A 24,235-nucleotide genomic window follows, 5' to 3' on the forward strand; every position below is an offset into this window, starting at 1 on the left:
TAGATAGATAAATTAACAACCCTGCTTGTGCAAGAATTGTTGCGCGGTCAATTTAGGCAAATGAGCTGCTTCATTAAAAGAAAAGTTGTTCCTTAAAGGAATGTAGTTTGGTGTATACACAGTATTGAGAGGGCTGAACTTTATGAATGCAACTGAGATATTAATGAAACAAAACACAGACCGTAGTGAAAAATAAATAGGGGGTTTTTAAAATTATTTGTAGGCATGGGTATGCATAGTTTCAGTATTTGTGCATAAGAAAGCGCAATCCTTAAGTATGTTTTCTAGAGCTTCCACTTATCATCCCTAAATACCTTTACCTAACAAAATACACATCATCTAAAAAGAAGCAGCTAATTAAGGAAGCAGAGATTCTGTAGGAAAGGGTGTAGGTGAGTTACAGTACAAGATAAGCTGTTCCTAGGCCAGCCAGGTATAAGCGCGATATATTACGCAGCTGCATTTGTGAGACCTTTGCTGCAGTACTGTGTCCATTTGGGGTACAGACTGCAAGGGATATGAAGCCTGATTGAAAAGGAAAGTAAAAATAATGATTAAAGACCTAGAAAAATATGGCTGATGAGAGAAGATTGAGTGAACTGGTGGTGTTTCGTCTGGAGAAGGGAAAATTGCTACCATTTTCCTCTAGGTCCTGAACTATGTAAAATGCTGCTGTGAAGCGGAGCTGAATAAACGGGTTTCATTTTCCAGCTGGACAGGAGAAATAGTTCTGGAATAACATTGCATCAGGGAAGGCTCAGATTAGAATTAAGGAAAATGTATTAGCAGTAATAGGAGTTCAGCACAGAAGAATATTACCTGAGGATGCTGCAAAATCCTTCTCAGGGGAGGGTTTCGATAATAGCCTAACATTTGTCAGGAATGATACAACTGATTTCGCCTTGTTGCAGGCAAGTGAGCGAAACAGCTTCTTAAAATGCTTTCAATTATTTTTCTATAATTTTAGCAGCTAAATAACAATATTTAATACACTTGTATACAATATTTTAGAAAATGGAAGTATAAAGACATCCTTGAATTAAATTGTACCATATCCCTGTTTTCAGACCCATCTGGAATTGTTAAAATTTTAGTCCTGTTCTGAATATGAAAAATCTGTGTTAATGATACCCATTCTTTCTCCTGGCAGTCTTTCTTCTTTAAACTACTGCAAAGAAAAAAAAAATATCTTGGAACAAAAAGCAAATGAAAAATGCAGGGATCAAAACTAGTCCAATTTATAAACTGGTTGCTTAATAAAATAAACCCAGGGATTTATAATTCTGTCCTGCTCTGCCTTTATCTTATGCATCAAATAAGCAAATAGAATAAGACTAACATCATATGTCCTTGTTTCTGTCTCAGACTTGCACTTTATTTTCAAAATCACTAAGCAGCGGTCTGCCTGTGCTGTCAAGTCAACAGGAATTTCCATTAACCTGAAGATAAGTGGTGTTAAGTCTATCCTGAATATCTAAAACCAAAAAAATCTGTATCGTACTAGTAGATGTAGATGCATTTACAGTGAAAGGTGTGAGTTTGTGCTTGTGCGAGTGATACCACCTTTTAGACGAAACCCTGCGTATCTGATTGAAGGTTGATGGCCACTCAGTAGTTTTGCAGTTAAAAACGGTGCAGATAAATGTACCAATCCAGGTGTATGGATTCCTACACGCTAGCTTTAAGGTAAAGGCTAGTTGTTCCCTGACAATTACCTTAATCCAGTTTCATGATTTCATTGCCTGTCGGTTTGCATGCTGTCAAAAACTGAGGCATACACATGCTTCTACGTGTATATTTCACTTAAATATTTCTGCATTTAGACAGGTTTAAATTAAGAAAATTGATGAGGTGACAGAAGTGGAGAAGATCTTAGTTTGCAAAGTACAACATGAAGTGTTTTTGTTGTACCTAAAAAGCAATATCATACGGACAGTTATTTGGAAGAGTCCTAATACAGTTCAGTTGCAATAAATGATTAAAATGCCAAAATTCTGGGCACAAATAGAAGTTATTTCATCTCCTGTGCTGCACTGTATTTACAGTTAGAAAATGCTTTCTAATATGTAACCCAAATCTCTTTTGTTGCAAACTGAGCTGATTACTTCTTCTCTTACCCTGCGTAGACATGGAGGACGATTGAACAGTTTCCCTTACAAAAGATTTGAAAACCTTGTGTTTCTTCAGAGCCACTTTTGCCTAGAATAGAGTTTCTTATCCTGTGAATATCATCTGATGCTATTCCACTGGCTGTTTAGACCAGCCTAAACTGGAAGTATTCCATTAGTCTTAATTCAGCCATTTGATATGCCGGTGGCAGTACCTTCTTACAAGGAATTCCTTTTTCTTTTCTGACATTAAGCAAATCTATATTTTCAAACAACATTACTTACCTTCTTGAAGAAATTACTCTGAAGTAGGGTGTGAATTTAGAGTGCAACGATTCCTGAGCCGTGATGGGGAAACTTGTATTACACAATCAGTCAGAGATAAAGGACCTTGCTGGAGGTGATTTCTGTTACTTTAATGGAGTTTGCTGCCGAAATTACGGCTGCTTCTGGAACTAGCTGTTCAAAGTCACTTTCAGCAAGCTGCTGTCCTCTCTGGTGGGACATCTGTGTCCTTGTGTGGCTTGGAGACGGTTCCTCCTCGGCTCCAAAATAGGAGTCCGTGCATTTTGTACCTGTGTGAGGAAATGTTGTGTCCACAGCCGTGGCTTCCAAGATCCCAAGAATCCTCCAGATCTCTGGGATGAGCTGATACTCCCTTGCCAGCATCATTCTGGAGAAACTTTGCTCATCTTTGAAAAATCTGAAGCCAGCCAGCTGAATACACAAATTTAGCAGAAACTTCCAGCAAAATGAAGCCTGTAACATCACTGGAGAAGTGGAAACCTTCTGGATTAACCAGACTACCTGTGATCTGAGAATCAAGGCTTTTAGTTAACATGGCAGAAGTAAAGCAGCAAAAAGTTGTCCTATTGTTTGCTTCTTTGATGGCCCCAATAAAATATCTTTTAAATCTCTTTAGACTACAACCAGCCTCTTTCACAGAGTTCTAAAAGAATGGTCTAATTGACCATGTTTATATTTTTTTAGCTGTCAAGCACTGTCTAACCAAGGCAGCCACTGACAGTGAAGCGTGACAATAACAAGGTTATTATGGAGCACTCTGTTGATACGTGAGAATTAAAGACCGGTATGAGCTTTAACCAAGCCCTTGGTGGAGTGATGTGTCTAAGAAAAAAAAAATCTTTCTCCGGATCCATCCAGGCGTGCTCCAGTTTAATCAGCAGCAGCAATGCAAAGCTCCCATCTGTAGAAGTGAGGCGTACTCCCACCAGAGAGGCGAAGGGAAAAAGCAACCAAAGAGGTTCTGGTTTCTCCGTGATACTGCTGTAATTGTCAATCTTTTAAATGCCCGTGATAAAATCAGACTTTGAAATTAACTGAGCTGAGGTACCAACTTCTCAGGACAGGTCTAGGAATAACCTGTTGGCTGTGAAAACCTACACCAAATAGGAAGACGCAATTGAACTCCCATTATGGACAATTCGCTTGGCTTCCTACAAGGCTCCTGTGGCGAGGAGTGTCATCAATGCACCTACCAACACTGCGATTTCAGATGTTAATGGCACGTCCATTCCCTGGGAAAACACAGCACTTGATCCGTGTTTGGATAGGTGGATGTCCTACAGATCACATTAGATGGAAACAGCAACACTAATGGCAGCTTCTCATCAACGGCCCTAGGTTTGGGTTATACCAAAAAATATCACGTCTGAAATCACAGTGACAGAATCAGTCCAGCAGTATGATCCACCAAATTCTGAAAATACATACAAGGTTTGACATTGTGCATTAAATTCAGGTATAGACAGTGCTTTATTAACCACCAATATTGTATTTAAAATCTTGTGTCTAAAACTGGGATCTTTGCCTGCGAATACTCCTACTCCTTGGCAAACCTAGAGAGTCAAGACTATGTATCTTGATATAGGTTGGTGGCAAATGCCAAATGTGTTCCTGCCTGATTTTGTCACATCAGCTGCCATTCTGCCTGAAGAACTCTTGAGGAAATGAGGCAGATTTCGATTGCGAAATACTGGAGCATTAATTCAATTATCATACCAGCAAAGGTATTCTCCTAAGATAAGGTTCAAATAAGATTATTAGATATATAAACAAATTAAGACAACGGCTATTTCTTTCAAGAAAGGCATGTGCTTTATGCACATTTAATTTGATTCACTTATATTAAGACAGATTCTGTAAAAGGCACTGAGCTTGTGCATAAGCGCCTGTTACACAGCATAGGATCTGCCCGTTAGCGTTACCCTGCTTCTTGATAAAGTCCTGTAGTGATCTGAGTGCTGGAAATTTGATGAGGTTTTCACCAACCATCTCAAAGAGTCTGAAAATTTTGTGCAAAAATTGTTTATCTGTTTTACTATTGGCATTTTTACTAGCTTTCCAGTGATCTTTCTGGCTTCTCCTCGGCCTGCTTAAAAGTGGGTGCATATATGATGATCTTCATAGGTCCTTCCAGGGATGACAGACTTGACCATGGTGTAATTTCTCATCCCAGATTTCCTAGGAGGTATCATTTAATTGTTAGCCACATTATTGCGTCTCCAAGCGCACAACTGTCAGTAGTTGGTTTGTACGAGAATTAAATATGTTAGATCTTGTAATATGCAGTTTCCTTAATTTTGTGTTTTTCTTTGACATATCACTTCACACTTAACTATAAATAATAAACTACTTAGCTCATACATATCAATAAGAAAGTCTGTTAGAAGTGAGAGATTGCTTGCTTAATACCAACAAGTACTTTGGAGAACATCAAATCCCCTGACAGATGAGTGTTGCCACAAGGATTTATTTTGTTCAAGCTTTAACTAAAATAGCTTCACTTGCATTTTGCTATTTAAGGATATTGAAGTAGAAGGTTATAGCAAAATGATTTATAGATAGTAATTGCATTTCCCAGCTTACCTATTTCCATAAATGAAATCACAGATTCAATTTGTACTTGATCTTGAGCACAACAATGTCAATATTTGTATATTCATCAGTTTAACTAGAGAGTAGTTTTCTTTTGTTGCTCCCCAAAATATTTGGAAGTTTTAGGACACACGCTAGTGTTGTTTTTCTTTTTCTCCTCATAAGATACGCGGAAATATATTTCTAGATTTTGTAGTATTTAGACTGTGAATTAAAAGAAGCATCTGAATTTCAAAGCATCAGGGAAAACATAGGGAAGATACGTGTTTTTATACTGTATTTTTACATGCTATATAATCAGCATCCTACAACAGGGGAATCAGAAGAAATATTGTCTCCTGCATTGGTATCTGGAAGCTGAATCTTAATTAACTCATCTTCAATTGCAGAGGTAACACAAAATCAAGTCTGTTACTTCACTAATTTGATTCGACAAAACCATGGTGAACAAGAGCCGTCGTATTTTGACTATTCACTGTAGAATAACTGTTCACAGTGAGTGTCACAGCACTCTGGCGTGAGGTGAGCAACTTAGTTCATTTTCTGGTAGTGAAATGAAGAGTAGGGAAATTCAGTGATTTCCGTAAAGTGATTTAACTCCAATCCAGGACAAGAAGATTGCCGGGCAACTTGTAAAGCTGAACGTAGAGCTTAGCACTTCAGTGAATCTAAGCAAGTTTCCAATCCTGTGCCATAAATAGATGAATATATGTTACTTAAAATGATAGACTTTCTTACTCCAAATAAAAAGTTTCTTACGAAGACCAGGGGCAAAGGAAGGCGTTATTGCAGGAGTGCTATTTCCTAAGTGGCTTAAAACCCTCGACATTATTCTCCTCGCTAATATCACTAGTAAAAAAGAGCTTTCCTGAACATCTTTCCCTCCCATTGCTTCAACGCTCTCAGAAAGAGAGCTGTCTGAGTTGTTCCTCTGTTGGCTCCCCAGGTTGTCCGTACTTGAAATCGCAAGCAGACCAACAGGCCAGTCTGAGAACTGTTGCTTCATATGTTTGGTGTCACAGCTATTTAGACACTTGAAATTTCTTTCAATTACCCAGTTTTATTGGAATCTGTTGCTGTGGTCTGCTAGCCAAAACAAGGACTTTACTAAAAAAATAATAAATTGCTGCCTAATATTATTTGCATGGTAATTGCTTTGCAGTGCCTATTAAATCAGTGTTTCTGGCACAGCTTTGTGATAGCAGACATAGGGATATTAATATACTATGACAAAAAGCTTTTCTCATTTTCTGTTTTTTAAATTAATTACTATTTTCCCATGGTGGGGGGTTGGGTGGGAAATGTATCCATTCTTACCCTCGGCTTCATGGGATTTTGATGAGGGCCATTGCATGGGCTGGAAAACCAGTGATGTCTGCAGACGTTTAGGGAAATGTTTAATGGGACAGGGTCAGCTCCGCTGTAGACTTCTTGCACCTTTGTGGCCCAGCTGGTCTGCCCAGGAACAGAAAATGCAGCCTGTTTCCAGCTTGAAAATGACTGATGGCATGTGCCATTCATCAATCTGAAATGTCTGCCGTGCATCCTCAGCACAATTAATCTGCATGTGTGCTGGAAGGCCAACACCTTCAGACCACACTGGATTTACTGTCTTTGCCTTCATTACTGCTTGAGCACATACGCAACCATTTTGACACATCCAGATGAAATGGACTCGCTGGCCGTACACTAGGCGACAAAGGTGTCCGTATTTCCGTCTGGGATTTGCAGGCAAGAAATACGTGAGCCTTAGATAACTCCTAATTCAGGATGTAGAAAGCAACGGCTATCTTGTGGTTTAATCTCAGCTTAATTTCTCCCTCCAGTGCGTTAGTGTCGATTATATAGTATATACGTTGTCTGGGAAAAGTCTTCTGAACCTGACTACATTTGTAGGTCTGGTCACAACTCCCAGTTGGTTTTAGTAAGCATTCGGTGAAGTTTGGGATGGTGAAAAATAATCAGTTTTTAATGTTATGTATCATATCCTGCTTTAAACATTTTTAAGATGCTTCATACCAAAGCTCTTTTGTCTGTAGCGCATCATTGCATACCATTATTTTTAATTGCCACAACTTAAAAACATTACTGTAAAGACACTAACGCACATTTTCTATATGACTTTTTTTTCTTAAGTGCTCACAGGACTCACTGCAATTTGTAGCTAGAGTTTAATTAATTATTAGGTGTATGTAACTGTCAATCAATAATTTAGATACTTCTGGCTCACAGTTTTTGGAATGGAGCTTGGTTTATGAAGAGTGAACAAATATACCATTCCATCTGTTAGCCAAACCACCTGGCGCAAAACCATTTGGGGCATAATTATGTAGTTGGCAAGAGTTTCAAAAAATGTGATTTCCAGAGTTTTAATCCCAATTGATGCTTTACTTTGTAGTGATGGAAACCTGACTAATGCATCAGTTTTGGGTGTTTTTTTTTTCACACCTCTGAATAAAATAACTTGTGTCCATCTTGCAAGAAATGCCTAACATCGACGAATATAGGAACCAAGAGACAGGCATGAAATAATCCTGAGAGCATAAGCACAGGAATGGAACTGAATCTGGTCTGTTGTTATATGCAGTTGAAAGGAGACACGTAGGAGTTTCATCATTGTCCTTTTAATCTCTGTAGGCTGAGACTTGGGGCAATTTGAGAAATGATTTTTCCTTCTTGATGGGAGCGCAAATGTTTTTCTGAACTCTGGGTTTTACAAGATTGCTACATCTGCAAATCTATTTTCCTATTCTTTTGGCGATAAATTTTTTTCTTTAATCCTCTGGAAGCACAGAATACACACATAAGAGACTTAGCAAATTATATTTGAAATATAAAGAAACTTTCTCGTTTTAACTCCTGGAATGGGAAAACAAACTCATACAAGGTTAGCTATAGGTTAGGTAAAACTTCTGAAGTAGGAGCAAATAGATACACCATTTAAGAAGGAAAAGGAATTGCTCCAACTAAGTGTTTACTGCTGGTTATAAACAGTTATTAAGGAGTTACACATCATGCAGAAGTTGAACAAAAGAAATTGGTCATATGTATGTATATATTGTAAAGCTGGAGCTGGGCAAGGCTGATTTCATTGAATCATAGAATCATCAAGGTTGGAAAAGACCTCTAGGACCATCAAGTCCAACCGCCAACCCAACACCCCCAGGCCTCCTAAACCATGTCCCCAAGTGCCACGTCTGCACGGTGTTTGAACCCCCCAGGGACGGTGACTCCCCCACCTCTCTGGGCAGCCTGTGCCAGGGCCTGACCGCTCTGGCAGGGAAGGCATTTTCCCTCATCTCCAACCTAAACCTCCCCTGACGCAGCCTGAGGCCGTTCCCTCTCGTCCTATCACTGGTGACTTGGGAGCAGAGACCGACCCCCCCTGGTAGTCTGCAAAATGTGTTATCTGTAATGAAAAAGGAATCATTGATACTGTTAATTAATAAGTGACGAATTAGTCTGGAACCTGACACTTAATTTACCCCGGTAATAATGTTCAAGGGAAATCACAGATTACTCTAGGCTGTCATTCTAAAGAGGCCCCCTTTCTTCAATTTGTAGAAACTTACAGCTCTTCAGCTAAAAATCAGGGTTTGCCTTTTGGCTACTGTGAGGAGAAATGTAGGAAAAAGCATATTTATTATTTGACAAAGTACGGTTGAGAAGAATAAGTTCTATGTTTGAAAATATGCATTTCCTTCCCGTATGAAAGTAAGGATAGTATTGCACTTAATCAACAGGTAAAACACTCCCACCGAGTATGAGGCGCTCAGCCAAATGCTGTAGGTCACTCACTTGCAATCCCTTCTGTAATTGCCAGAAATATGTATGTGCCTCTCTCTAAGTATTGGTGGGAAATGGATGGCCTTAGTGGATCAGTCTTCTTTCCTTATTGAGCAGAGGATCAATTTTCTTTCGGTTTCCCTGCAAGCTTCTCCTACTTGCACCCATCCCCATAGCACTCAAGTGCCTTTTTTTTTTCTGGCTGTACAGTTCCTTATACTTTTATTCATGAAACTGTCTCGACAATGAGCATTATGAATACAAGTGTTGTCTGAAATTGCATCAGTAAGGGACAGACTTGCTCTGACTCTGGATAATAATGAATTAATTTTATGCTGGAAGAGCAAACTGCTTACATTATTATATGAGAATCGTGAATAATCTGTTTTCTAAATATTTTCAATTAGGTAAAGTTATTAAGACACATTGGAAATGGGTTCATTTTTTAAATTTAAGACATGAGAAGTCAAACTGTGCCTTGTTTGTGGTGCAATTCCTTAGTTTCAGTTGAACAAATTAAGAGCAACGTACCAAAATTAACATAAAAGTGCTAGCTCTGAACTCCATCTAAACTAGAATTCGGTCTTTGCCAAAAGCCGCCACCAGACAGAGCAAGGCACGGTCTTAGATGGGTAACAGGTACTTTCAGAATAACCTATGGAAGGGCAGTAACCTTGCTTTAGTTGTGAGAATGCGTACGAGAGTGCAGAGCGTGGTACAAGCCCTAATTAGAAACACATTCTTGGGCAATTTCTTAGCAAATCACTTGTAGAAAGGGTTACTTAGTTTGTCTGTCTGATACACAAATTAACCTATCTCTAAAAAAACCACTAGTCAGGGTGGCATTTGAAGCAGAGACTGAGGAAACTGAAGTGATGGAAGGGTTTTATGTGAGGAAAACTTAATCCCTTGCTGCTTCGCATCTGCCCTGTAACCACAGCCTGTTGTACCGGAGTTTATCAGCCTGAGGATGTAGAAGGCTCCCTGAAAGTGCAACCAGAGGACGTTCACTTCTGCTCGCTGCTCAGCCCTAACGAAGAGTTTGATGTTATCTCAAGGGGAAACAGAGCGCAGCTCCCTTTCAGTCCTCAGCAGCCCCCCTCAGTGCACCCGGCTTAGCATCTCAGCTCCTTCGGACCACAAAATGTTCTGGGGTAGGATTCTTAAAAGATAGGGACAGAAAATGGTCTGTTATGTTACCTTATGCAGAGGAATTAGTAAAAATGGGGATTCTTCCAGTTTTAGCAAACGTCCTACAGAAGACGGAAGGAGTGACTGGCTGTGTAAGGCTCGGCTGGCCTCAGTTTCTCCGGGTGACGGTAGCTGTGCGGGTTGGGAACACTGAAATTCAGCGACTGCTCCATTACTAGGAAATTAAAAGGATCATTTCCACCACATGGTGTGCCTTGTCCCAGATGCTGTTCCTAAGAAAGCACCTTTTTTAAATCCAAAAGGTTTTAGGGGTCTACGTCCACAATTAATTCATCGTTTCCTTTTCTGTATGACTGTTCCTTTTTTTGATGCCCATCTTTTGCATCAGTGATGCCCTTGTCCAATGAGTTACAAAGCTTATTTTTTAATTTATGATTATTTCTGATGCTAGAGTGTGCATAGGCCCCTGTCACACTGCATATTATCTTCTCACAGGTACGTACAAGCATATCACAAAGAAAAAAAGAAATACCTCTACTGTAAAACAGCTTCTGCACTAGGTAACGGCGAGAAACAACAAAGGAACGCTACAGGCAGCTTAATGAGGAACAGAAAATAATAATAATATAAAGTGAAGCGACGTAAAATTGTGAGAGGAATAAAAAAAGGGGGGGGTGGGTGCTTGTTTTAAAAACCAGTTGCCAGGGTGTTGCCTTTCCCCCTGGAGGTTTCATCGCTGCCGAAGCCCTGCGAGGACTGGCCGCTAGAGGGGGAATGGGTTCGCGTTTTGCTGTCGCGCCGCAGCAGTAGGTCCGGTTTCTTTGCCTCCCTCCTTACCTACCAACTTTCCCGACTCATTCATCCTTTTACTTGTCAGTAGCCTTATCTAGCAGTTATATCCTTTCCTACCTTATGCTTACCAGAGCTGGGGACTGGTTTCTGCCTGAAGGCACAGCAGTGATTTATATCAAGCTATTTAATTTCTGGAAAGCTGGGCTGTTATGTGTGCATTGTAGATGTTATTCCTCTTTTCCTTTTTGCTCCACACAGAGCAGAGCTATTCGATGCAATATCCAGAAAGGTAGTTGTCCAGTTACTGCGTATAACTTACATCACCGAGGCATGGCTGAACAGTTTTCCTTATATCTTGTCTTTTGCTTTCTATCTGACAATTCAGAATTTCATCCATCAAAGCTTATATAATTTCCAGCTTTTGGAAGTCCCTTTACACATCCTCATGGATTTCATTATTTTTATGATATAAATAATCTGTCATTTGAAAAATGCCATATAATTCCTGATGATATATTTCCCCGGATGATTCAGCAGCCCTAGCCTTGGGACCATAATGCACTCCTTTTTTCACTGTAGTGAGTAAAAGGCTGCTGCATTTTTGGGTGCCTAACGAGTTTTTTATGACCATAGAGCTGGTCTTATTTATGAGAAACTGCATATCTTTTAAAGGTGTTTTGTCAAAAGCTCTTTTAAAGTCCAAATACAAAATTGTCTTTTTTGTATTTGCCACTTGTTTAATATTATTATGGTAGTTCAGGACCACAGGTTATTACAGAAGCACGATGTTACTCCACAGACGACCAGTCAGTTTATCCCTATTGTGTGGTATTACAGACCTTAACAGATCTTGAAACAAACTTAACAGCTACTGAGGTAAGATTTACCAGTCCATTATGATCATCTCTAACCAGCTCTACATTAGGGGAACTGCAGCGTATTTTAGTTATTCAGGTTTTCATGCAACAGCTACTTTTACTAGAAATCTGCTTTTTCTTTACCAGCTCCTCCACTTCATTTTTAACCTGTTTTCTTTGGTTGTTTTTTTTTTAAATTTCTTGATAAACACTATTTGGACCTACTGATTTGTTGTTTTAAATGCCCTAGTTTGCTTTAAACACTCTCACTTTTATTTCCCAATTGCTAACATCTCTATTACCTGGAAACAAGAGATCTGAGATAGATTTTAGTGTTTGTTTCAGGTTTGATTTTCCAGGACTTATTCATCAAATCCCCATTAAGAGTAATCATTAACAGCCATAGCTTGACTCCTTTGCTAATGAAAAATGACAGATTGGGGCTAGGTTATTCTGCATAATGGGAAAACAACGAGGGGGGAAAAGAGAAAGGTTGTCAACTCCCCTTTTTCTGAAAGTTACACAGTGTAATTTCATAAACCTACTTAGGGGAACTTTTTGGGAAGATCTTCATTCCACCATCTTAGAATAACTTAATGTAATCCCTGACAGCTGCTGGAATCGGGGAAATACATACACAAACCCAGTGCAATAGGGTTTACTGCAGGCTAGAAGTGCCACCCATCGAAAAAACAACTCCTAGATTAGCATATTTTCCATAAAGCAAATGCACAATCTCCAAGGGTCCAGCTCTGTGCATACCAGCAATTAAATAGTTAAGCTTCTTAAAAATGTACCAAAAAGCCCATCGTGACAGAGCAATAAGCTCAGGGTTCAGATTCATGGGACTTCATGGGGTGCTGTTTCCCCCCCCTGCAAATACACGTTTGCATATACTCATTTTGTCGTCAAATATCACCGCGCTGCTTTGTTATCCCCTGACGAGTTTCTCCCGTGTTGGTTAGCACCTAATTCTGTTTGTGATTAATCTGCTATGGGCACTGTCCCCTTTTCAATTTTCCCCTTTATTTCTTAGCAGTGATTTTCTCTATCCCATGTAATTCACCTTCTTGCAGTTGATGCTCAATGCCCTCCGCCTTCTGCAAGCTTAAGCATCGTCCCGCGCAGTGTTTTCTGGTTTGTGGAGTTTTTTTCCCCATAGAGAGTACGTCACATGCATTTCTTCTACTCATTTATTGTTTCCATTATTTCTTTGTCTTTCCGGCCATAGGATTCGCATTTAGTTTATTAGACTACAGCAATTACATAATAAATTCATTACATCCAGTTGTTGTTTGGGAATTTGCTCTGACAGTAGCGCTGGGTCCTGGGCTGTTTGTGAAGGTAGTTATGGCACAAGGGGAAGGCTCGTGAAGATGGAGGCAGCTGCACAGGCCGGTAAAGACATACGGAATGTCCAATATGGAGAGACATTTACATGAAATTAAGGTAAACATTTGACATGTGGTGGCCTCTTTAGCATGGGGATTGCAAACCTTTTAGCAGCAGCCACAAATTTCTATTTGCTGTTGTAAAAATTGCTTTGGGAAATAATCTGGATCAGCGGAGTAAATTTTCTGTCAAGATAAAATTTAGTGAGGAGACAAGTTTATAAAGAAGGGGGGGAGGAATCCCTAGATGGTTTATCTCATTATTATTAACATTCTTTAATATTTACCAGGTTCTCTTAGCAAGCCAGACTGTCAGCAGAGGCGCTGAACTACAGAGACAGATTCAGGTTTACTCCTGGGAGCACACTTTACCTCTCATCTTGCGAAGAGGGTTGATAGCAGATGTGTTGCAAAGGGCTGGCAGTTGTTAAAAGAACGAAAAACGCTGGAATTCAATAGCTGTGGATTGTTCTTGCAGTTTAGTTTGGGATATTCAGGGTTTCCCCCCTTCCCTCCCCATGCTTTTGATTCACTCTGTCTGTGAGGTTCTGGGAACGAAAAATGGGAGAGTGGGTGAGAAGGGATAAATATTAGAGGGAAAGTATATATTTAAAAAAAATATTCAGAAATCTGTTTTCCGTTTGAGTCCCCCAGCTCTTAGGAGGATGTTTGCTCATACCTTACTGTAACCACTAGGGTACAGAGGTGTGCTGCCTCAGAGAGATTTGGTACGTATAAGCTGCATCGCTTTCATTGGATAAGCCCTTAAATCAATTTGATATGCTCATGCATATTTTTTTTTTATCTCAAATTTCACTGAAAATACAATTTTTAGTCCTCTCCCCGGTGTCGTGCTCTGGTTTGTTATTAGGAGACAGGTACGTCTTGAAAAAGCCCACAAGTTCATCATAAATGAATGACCAGGCTTAGTGTGTAACCATGTCAGCCAGAGGAATCTGCTGTGCTAAAAATGGTAATTCAGTGATGAAGCAGATATTTATACTTACCTATTACCTTTGCAATCTTGGATTTAGTCTCCGTTAGCTCAGAAATGGAACCGAATTGGTCGTGTTCCCATAGCACCCGTGTTGAAAGACATCTTCCTGGCAGTAGTTACCGTGTCTGGTGAGGATGTGGAGAACATGAGAGCAGAAAAAGGGTTTAAAATAAAAAGTGCCTTAGCAGAACAGTAGGTGCTGTTTGCCGAGCACAGGCGCACTGAGTATTATCCTTTAGCCACTGCCAATTATCTCTAATTTCTATAAGTGATGTACATATTTGGATTTTAGTGAAGAGAGAAGTGGAGGAAAAGGTGAAAAGCCGATGTTTCTTTTAAACTTAATTTCTTCTCTTGTAATGCAAATCTGGGTGCTTTGAACTCAAACTCCTTTCAGTGCAGCCTGTTACATTTGACTTGTCTCACCAAACTATCACCCCAGCAAAAGGGAATAAGAACAGTAATTGGTTTAAAGGCTAAATAATTGTGTCTGAATGCCAACAAGCGACGTTATCTTTATAACAAAAACAATTGCCTTGTTCTCACGGAAAAAACAGATTTCATTGCAAATATGTTCACTTTAAAGCAGACACACTGCAGTAAAATTACAGTGCTCTGCAGCATTCATCTCGGATCTTCACAGCCACCCACCCAATTACAGGCTGTGTCTTGCCAGCAGAAGATTGTTGCTTGGTTTCTGTAATATTTTTGTAGCCTTGCTTTCCTCTACGTAACTTAGAGGTAGACTGCACTTACTCCTTTCCTTTCACCAGGTTTTTCTGCTGTTAAAAAAAAAATGAAAAAAAAAATGGCTGGTATGGAAAGTCGCATTTATGGCTCTATATGTGATTTTTTTTTTTACATAGAATACACTGAGAATAGTTGTTTCTAACACCTTAATAGCTCTGGCTTATGTCAGTAATTATATGAAAGGTTAATCTTTAAATCACCAGCATTTCCTAAATTCCTAATCAACTTCATGCTTGGAAAGGAGCCCATATAAATGCTCAATTTGTTAATATTAGACTGGATTGAGCAGGTCGAGGAAAAGTATAACCTTGGTGCATGATGATGAAGGGAACACAGCAAAAATATCTCAGATTAGTTTGTCATAATAGCTGTGAATACGAAAGCTGAATGTGAGGGAGAATGAGTGTGGATATAATTAGCAGGAGACTCTGCTATCGCTCAAGATCACCCATCTCTCTAGATGAGGGTTTATTAAGGGATGGGGGAAAAAATAGATATTTTGGGTATAAAAGTCTGATTTTCTAGAAAGTCTGTGGTGAACTGTGACAAGGGTAGCTAAGAAGTCCGGCCAAAAAGCATGAGTGGAAGAGGCACAGTGCTGGAGTTCAGCAAACAAAACGATGGATGAGGGGGACATTGTGCTCCCCGGGAACAGGGAGGTGGCAGAGGAAACGCCGGGGTGGCGTGCGTGAGTGTTTGGGCAAGCCTGTCCGTCTGCGCTTCTGTGAGAGTGTGTGTGTGTGACTGAGAGTTTGAAAAGACAGGGAGAAAGAGAGAGGCAGAGAGAGATGCTGGGTATCTTTCTTAAATCTCTGCTGTTGTCCTTGCCACGGTCTTAACGTGGGACGTGAAGGCACTGAAAAATCCCATTTTCCCTGTGCGCGCAGTGGTCTCCTCGCCTTCTCACCGGTTCTTGTCCTCCCTTTCGTCCTGTCCCTTCACCCTTTCCACTTCTCTTTCTTGCTCAATGGAGCTATTTAGTGTTGTACCCTCCTTGCCAGAGGCTGTTTCATCCCTGCTTGCTCAGTTCTTAAAACTGCTTTCTCTACCCACCTTCAGTCTTGGTTTTCCATCTGCGCTAGTCCCTTAGACTTCCCACCTTGAAAAAAGCAAAGGCAAAGGGAGCCAGCAACAACCTGATTTAGTTGTCGTCACTCCAGCCTTTTCTCTCATCTTTTGTCTCTTCTTCATTTCTCTTATTGTTATTACTGTTATTATTATTATAGCACTAGAAATAAGCTTCCTATTTAAATACTTCTGCTGATTTGCCATTCTGAATACCATTGGAGAAGCTGGGGGGAAGGGGAGGGGTATTCAGAGCGTTCTTTTGCTATTAATGCAGAATGAGACACATACAAGAAACAAATTTAGTCCATCTCAAAAGCAAAGGAGGGGCTTTTTATCAGAACCAAAGAAAAATGATCAAATAGACTCATTTCAAGTGTCCCTCAATGCCTTAGCCATAAAAACATACAGAATATATTAAAGCATACAAAAATAACCTTAGGTATCATTAATGATCTTTCTCTGGTACACGTATGCGAGGCAGCTATGAACCAGGCGTGGGGCTGCATCTTCAGACTGGTACAGAGCATCGAGCTATTGCTGTGCAACATGGAGGAACAGATCACCCCCTCGGTCTAACCCCCTGCAGCACTCAGACAGCATGGTAAAGGAGGGAATTTGCATCTTTAACACAGATTTTCTTTGTATTTTATATATTCAGGCCAGAAACAGAATGTGGTACATTAGCATTGATTCTGTGGTTTCATATCACTTTTTTTTTTTAAAGTAGTACAGAAAGGAAGGAAAAAAGACAGAAAGGAAAATAAATCATCCCTTATATACATTCAAAGCATACACAGCAACAGTTCCTTCATCACTGGGTGCACTGTGAGTGTGTATTGATGTTAGCAGCAAGAGATTGCATATTAGAGGTCTGTAACACTGGTAGTGTTAACCATCCTCAGAAAAGGTAGTTCTTTTGCTTGCCTTTCACCCTGCCTCGTATGCTAGAAGACACTTAAATAAAAAGAAAATAATGTTAATTACCTAATTGTAAAAGGGAGATTAGTCTTATTAAGTGGAACGTTAAAAGGGGAATATTTAGAATATTTTTATTCCTTCAGTATTCCCCAAGCATCCCCTGAGCAGCAAACTGCCACAACTAACTCCCAAAGCATTTTTTTTTTTCTTCTTCCTTTTTTTTTTTTCTTCTTTTTTTGAGCCATTTCATTAGCCAGAATAAGGCCATCAAAAGAGAGGGAATGACATATCTCTGGACAGTTGGTGAACGTGAAATTTGGAAGGAAGGGAAAATTTGTCCCTGCAGTTGCTGTAAATGCAGTACAAATATAATAACTCTCGTATGTACCAATGCAAGCAGCCTGGAGCAGGATGAATAACTGGCTTTGCAAAGGCTGGATTGAAATTAAATACTCGCTCCTTTATTTCTTTACAATCCATATATTTTTGATGTAAACTTTCAGACTAGATGTGGGCACCCTGTGGAGTACCTTCAAGCCACGTAACAGCAGTGACAGCCCTCTCTCCAACAGTAGGTGCTCACAAGGTATCCAGATCTCCAGATCTCCTCTGGAGGTAATTAGGAGGTTGTCTTTAGAAGATATTACCCTTAGAAAAGATTTCTGCATTAAGATTTTGAAATATATCATTTTCTGAAGTTTAATAAGTGCTGTGCTCTATATGGAGGCTCCATCCATCATCCTGCTAAGGGTGGCGAGTCACTGGTGGTCATTACCTCTCTTCAGGAGAAATGGCAACAGGCAATACTGAAATCAGCTCTCACTTAGGAAATCACTGCACCTTTAAAGGAAAATGTTCTCTTCAGTTTACTTGAGCCGTCAATGCAAGATGCATGAAGCACAGAGGTGAATAAATTCCAAAGGCGGAATTGCTCATGTCTTTGCAAACGTAGCTTGAGGTTGCTAACACCAATAAACAGCAGGAATAATTCCAGAGGGGTGCAATCACTAGTGTGCTTAAAATACAACCCACAAATATGCTAAAAATACATAGAAATACAACCACGGGATGATCGTTTGTCAGTATCAGTCTTGCATCAGATTTACAGGGGCAAAACCATGACTGAACTAATACGTTTCCTTATAGCAACAGGGGGTGACTAATAAAGCTAATTCATCTATTTCTTTTTACCATACGCAGACAATAGTTTAACAATCTTGGTTGCTTTTGGAACCTTCCTCACAACTAGCTGTAACCAGTCCTTCTGGCTGCAGTGCTGCATGTTGATCTGAGGAACATATAACATAGCCCAAAGTTAGAGAGACAATTTTTCACAGTTAAATTCCCTATTGATTTGATTTCAGAGAAGGGTTTAATGGAGAAAATACAGGTAGTCTGGCCCTCAGTTAGCATGGTGTAAAGTATTCTCTCTTAAAATACCATCAGGCACCCAAAGAGACCAGGGGGTCCTTACCTACTCTCTGCCCTCCCTGCTGGGTTCATACATGGACACTCAACCCCTCAGGTCACTTGGGAGTTTCAGGGTGGATCAGGCCCTTGTGAGTTTGAGGCATAGAAACAGAAACGTGCATTTGTTTAAAGAGAGAAAAGCCTAGTTTTAACAGTGCCAGCCTGTTTCAAAGCTGTGGGTGAGTTTTCAGTCACTTTAATGCAAAAGCAGTTGCTTGTCATTACATTTCTTATGAAAAAAGTCCTCTCCCAATACCTACTCTCATTGCTCTCACAGATTACATTATAGCCTCACTAAATACAAATTTTGGTTAGGAGGCTATCATCATATTTAATATTAAACAGGTTGAGATGTACCAAATATAGAGGAAAATAAGTTCTGACTCCTTAAAAATAATATCAGTCAGAAAAAAAAAAGTAGAATTCACTCTTTCTGTTTAAAATTAATGGCTAAAACCTGCTGTGCAGGAAAAGAATTGGTTTATTCTGTGCTTTGTAAGTCTGCTGTAGCCTTTTAAGGGTAGGTGGCACTTTGATGCTATAAAATAGAAAAAGCCTGCATTAAACTAAAACGTACGTTAGATTTCTGAATTTTTCCTCTATTGGTGGTAACCTAAGGAGAGAGGAATATGTACAGAGCATTGAAATGTTACCCAATCATTATCCGTAACATTTCAGTAGCATGTAACGCTGTATGAAGACAATTTGAAGATGCTCTGCCTGGTGTTATAAAACTACCTCATCTTCATTAGTATGAGAGGAGTTGTTGAAAAGATCATTCAGTGGGTTGTTCACATACTGGAATGAGAAATCCAAAATACAAGGAAAGGAAGCCTTTATTTAAGGGCAGTCAAATAGAACAGCTGTGTGATTCTACATTTTAAAATCACTGCTTATATCCATCAGTTCCATTTATCAGTCATTAGTAAGGAGGGTTCGTATACTTTCAGCCTCTGCAGAGATTTTAGCAGGGTTTTTTTGTTAGTGAAGGCTGGTGGTGAAAGTGAGGGACACGAGACAGGCTTTGCTAGCAGTTTAGTACAGGACCCAGAAGTGTGCTCTAACAACTCTCTTACTCTGACAGTGTTACAGCCGAGGTTTTACTCCTGAAACACACACAGCTTTCACCACTGAGAACCGAATAGCTTTTGCTCTTCTCCATTCACCATGGCACCACAGTGCACAAAGCAAGGGTTTCTTTGCTCGTAGCTTATCTCAAAACAAGCCTAAAAGTGGGAAGCGCTAGTAAAAGCCCTTAAATTTAGATTTTTTTTCTTTTCTCTTTTTGGCTTTAAAGAAGATGATGACGGGCACTCTTTTGGCAGTGTATCAGTTGTTTGGGCTTTGTTGCTTGTTGTTTTTTTCTCTTTAGTGAGACTTTGCAGTATGGTCAGATCTGATACAAAATACTTTCAGGGGTTACGATGCAGTGTTTTATGGATCTTACAGGAACTAACAAGTGAGCTGTACTTAAAAATCCTCAGAAATCCTGTCCCACAGTCAAAACTTTAGCCTTTCTGAGGTTCACTGGCTCCTTGTTGTACTGACATCCAGTTACAGGTAGCACATTAACAAAAATATAATTCCAGTGTCATGCTCCATAGCTTCAGTAACATGATGTAAGTGAATGTGTACTAATTACAGTGTGAAGCCATCTGGTTAATTTTAAGCTTGCAATTTTACGTGGCTTCTTTGCTCCTAGACTTTCATTTCAACACTCAGTATGAAGAGAAAAAGAGGTTAAACTGTTGCATTTTGTATACAGGGAACAATTCATGTAATGTACACCAGTCTGTAAAAACTGTAAATGCTATTTTTTTTATTTTAAACAGTTTTCTTAGTTTACAAAAGATCAATAATTGGTACCTTTTTACACTCTCAGATTCCTGAATATTGACAGATCTTCAAAGGGAGTATTAGCATATGAAATCTTAAGATTGACTGTCCTGAAGATTTCTTAAGACACGATAAAGCTAAAATATTAAGTCTCTTAGGCAGCCCCTCGTAACAATTTCGGCAGAGGAGCACGTCAGAAATCACCAGCAAAGCACAGCAACCCCCCCTGTGCCACTGTCTGCCTGCACGCTGTTATTTGGTTGCACACTGTTTAAATCCCCCAAGGAAAATCACACCTCGCATTCCCTCGCTGGCTGCTGGTGACAGGAACAAGATCCGTACTCATTAATGATCACCAGGGCTCCCTCAATGTGGTTGGGTTTGTAATCAACGTAATACTCCTGGGCTGACATGGCAGCCATTTGATGCATGGTCTGTTTTTGCTTCTGCTTTCTGCGCTGTGTTACAAAGCACTGTCTTAGTTGTCTTAAGCTGGCTGGAAAGCACTTCCAGGAGACGTACAACACTAAAACCACGATGAGGAAGGAAAAAATCAGTGCCATGGTCCCCGTCACCACCTTGTGAATCTGGACGGCGTTCTCCGAGTTCTCGCCGGGCATGGTCACGGTGATGGCGTATGTCGTTGGGTCCCCTTCGCTGTCCTGCACGTCGTACGTGGCGGTGGCAGAGCCGTAGCTGAACGGTTGGTCGCTGCTGTTCGTTACCGGGGAGAGGGTGTTAACGCTCGTTGGGTCTGCCGCGTCTTCACACAAGTGAAAAGCGTACACCGCGTCCAAAACATCCTCGCCCTGTGCGTACTCGGGGGTGGCACAGAGCAGATTGCTGTCGTAGCGACCCTTGAAGTTGCTCAGCCAGGAGGCCAGGGCGCAAACGTTACGGCTGCAATCCCAGGCGTTTGCAGAAAGGCTGATGCTAGTGAGGGACTTCCAGGAGTCGAGGACTCGGGAGTCGATGTAGGTCAGCCGGTTGGAGTCCAGCTGCAGGGATTTGAGGTGAGGTACGCTTTCGAAAACATGAGGTTCGATGTATTCTATTTCGTTGCCGGAGAGATCCATTTTTTCAAGTTGCCATATCCAGTCCAAAGTGTTTACTACGATGGTAACTTTATTCCTTCGCAAGCAGAGGGAGTGCAGGGAGATGAGCCTGGGAAAATGGGCTAAATTCACCTTCACCAAGTCATTGTGCTCGAGGTGCAGCTCAGTGAGTTTGAACAAGCCTGCAAAAGAGTTTCGAGCCAGGCTCTTTAACTGATTGTATCCTATGTCTAGAAACTTCAGGCTGCGACAGTCCTGAAAAATTCTCACTGGCACGAACTTGATGGCGTTCGACCGCATGTGCAAAGTTGTCAGTTTTCTCAGCCCGTGAAACAGGTCAGGCTCCAAAGACTGTAGGTTGTTGTATGATAAATCCACACTGCGCAAGTTTGGCATGGGTCGGAAAGTGGTGTTGGGCAGTTGGGTTATTTTGTTGGAACTCAGGGTGAGCTCTTTAACTCGCCGCAATTTTTGAAAGGCATTCCCCTCCACTGAGCAAATGTGATTGTGATCCAGATAGAGCCACGTGAGCTGCATTAACCCTGTGAACTGTCCATCATGCAGCTCTGAAAGGCTGTTGTACCGCAGAGACAAGCCCATCATGCCCGACAGGTTGCGAGGCATCTCTGTAAGATTCAGTGATTCACAGTACAAAAGCCTGCCCTCACACCGACATAGCTGTGGACACCCACTATTCACGGCTGGAAGCATTTTAGAAAAGATACCCAGCGTACACAATATCAACCCCGGGGGCTTCCTCAGCAGCCAGTTTAAACAGAGACCAATAAGAAGGAAATCCATTAGCAAGAATATTTCCAAATATGCTTGAGAATGTCCATTGAATCTTTTCAAATTCTACATCATATTTTATTTAAAGAAAAAAAAAAAAAAGGAAAAAAAAAACCAAAACAAAGCCAGAAAACCAAAGCAAAACAGCAAACGGAACAAACACAGAGGCAAATATTTCACTTTACAGCATGCAGGAGCTGTGCAGCATTAAAGTTCACAGACATTCAAAGGTAAAATGATAGTGATTTTGTTCATGTTAAATGCTGCAGCAAAGAAAAAAAAAATCTTTCTTCATGAAAGAATTTAATTAAAAAGTGTCTTACCCACCCTTTTCCAGAGAGTGACAACCTCCATTCAGTTGCTTCCTTTGTGTTTGGACTAATTATATGCAGAGCTAAAAAAGACCCCTCTGTGCTACAAATTCAGTCCCTTTCAATTTTGTGCAAGGCTGGCAAGCTCACAATGTCTCACTTCGCTTCTGCTCAAAGAGCGAAAGGCTTGTCCAGCTAGCTTTTTAGCTGACTCCTAGGACCTGCAAGTTTCAGAACTATGTACATGAGCTTGATCTTCTCCTTCTCCCTCTGTCCTTTGCAGTTAACACTGTGGCGTGAAAAAAACTCCAAACTCTTTACTAACGACTCCACAGGATTTGTCAATCTGTTTAATGTCCATCATTTGCAACGACCATTGACCGGCACAACCTTTACTCCATAGAGAGATTACCATTCATTCACTGACCGGCTAAGGGTAGCTTTATTTCCCATTCTTTGTTCGCTTTGCTTGTTAGGTGATGCTTAGAGCAGAGAGAGACAGCAAGAATCCCTTCCCTTCAGCTGAGCAGTATGTTGCTAGAGCATGCAGAGGCACCTAGTGTTCACTGAGTGTCGTAAGCTGCTCATGATTGTACGCCTGCACTGTGCATCTCAGACATGGGCAGATTGAAAAGGGGTGGGCATAAAACCAACATTTGAGCGAACCAGGAAAGTAATATATGCTCTTTGATGAAATGGAAAATACTTTAAGCCTATCTCGCCATTTCTCAAACACGCACGCACACACAGCCGCACAAATCATCAACAGCGAGGCAGTGCTAAGTAGGAAGCTTGAGAATTAGGATCCTTTTTTTTTCTCCTTGCTTTTGTTTAAAGTCTGAATTTATAAGCTATTAGCCGGAAGAGGGAGATACTTGATTTCTTGGTTTGGGAAGGAATATGTAAACCAGTATCGTTGGATTGCTTTTTCTCTCTAATTCTGATGATGAGATTTGCCTTTTGGAGTCTTGGGGTGGGGGAGTTGGGGGGGGGGGGGGGGGGCGGGAATGTGGTTTTATTCTGACATTGTCTAAATAGAGCATGATTTGAAATTCTGTGCATTCTTTCTCATAGAAATGCAGCCAGAGCTCTGCAAATAGGAATGTCTGGGTTCATATAAGCTTTAATTACATTTGGTGTTTTTCCATCCTGCATATTTTGTGTGTGTTCAGCACATGCCTTTCCTAAAGGCTTTTTTTTTTTTGCACTGTACGCTACGGCACATACGACTGTAATTCTTGCAGCATAAAGATTAATGTGCTTTTGGAATAAGATCAACGTACAGGTTACTCTGACCGTGTCAGCAGCATGCAGAGAAAGGGTTTAAAACCCGATTAGTTAATAAGTTCTGCAGATTGTGCTGGGTTTTGTTCCATGTACCAAAAAAAATGCTTGCCTGATAATTTGCAGTCCTCATTATCTATGGGAACTGCACCGACAATGAGCTCTCTCTGTAATTTTTACTGACTGGAAAATACACGATACTTCTGTCAGGAAAACGCTGGCCATCTTTTCCTATTATGAAATAGAGTCTAAAGCCTGTGTGCTGGTGAATGCGATCAGAGCTGACAGCTCACGATTCTGCCTGAATTCTCTATGAAGAAGTTTCACACGGAAATACAAGTATTGCAGAAGATCGTGCTAATTTTAAACCAACATCGGTTGTGAAATGCTGGAGGCAGGGCACAACCGTTACATTTTCTTGCTTTTTCACAACCGTATTAATTTAAAAAAAAAATAAAAATCTTCTTTTTGAAGTGTCTGCGGGAGAGCTGCGAAATCCTAGCGCTGCTGGTTGTGTCTGAGTGTGGCTGGCTGCTGCGTGTGTGCTGGTAGAGATCAAGGAATGCAGTAATTTGATGCAGTAGAAGTTGTTTTACAGAAGTCCTGGAAAACTTAAGCTCTCGTGCATAAAAATGCGTGAGGGAGAGTCATTACGAATGTATTTGCCAAAAAAAGTCTTAAATAAATTACAAATATAAACCACTTTGTCTGTGGTTTCCGAACCTGGGAATGAATGTGGTTTTACGCTGCCAATTAAGTTTATTCACATTTTT

At 40.5% G+C, this 24,235-nt stretch overlaps 2 protein-coding genes across 3 annotated transcripts in view; one reads left to right on the forward strand and one right to left on the reverse strand.

Moving 5' to 3' along the window:
- CTNNA2 (catenin alpha 2) overlaps positions 1 to 24,235 on the forward strand; it is a 522,290-nt gene that overhangs the window by 335,208 nt on the left and 162,847 nt on the right. The window lies entirely within an intron of this gene.
- Positions 16,181 to 22,808, reverse strand: LRRTM1 (leucine rich repeat transmembrane neuronal 1). Its single transcript, XM_009509113.2, has one exon. It carries the CDS (start codon positions 21,877 to 21,879, stop codon positions 20,314 to 20,316), a length of 1,566 nt encoding a protein of 521 aa, XP_009507408.1. The 5' UTR covers positions 21,880 to 22,808; the 3' UTR covers positions 16,181 to 20,313.

This window comes from Phalacrocorax carbo, chromosome 4 (assembly GCF_963921805.1).
Source record: "Phalacrocorax carbo chromosome 4, bPhaCar2.1, whole genome shotgun sequence".
Lineage (NCBI taxonomy): Eukaryota > Metazoa > Chordata > Aves > Suliformes > Phalacrocoracidae > Phalacrocorax > Phalacrocorax carbo.

Bases quoted from the DNA above. Each gene is read 5' to 3' on its own strand.
- LRRTM1 (XM_009509113.2), bottom strand. From the start codon at position 21,879: ATGGATTTCCTTCTTATTGGTCTCTGTTTAAACTGGCTGCTGAGGAAG.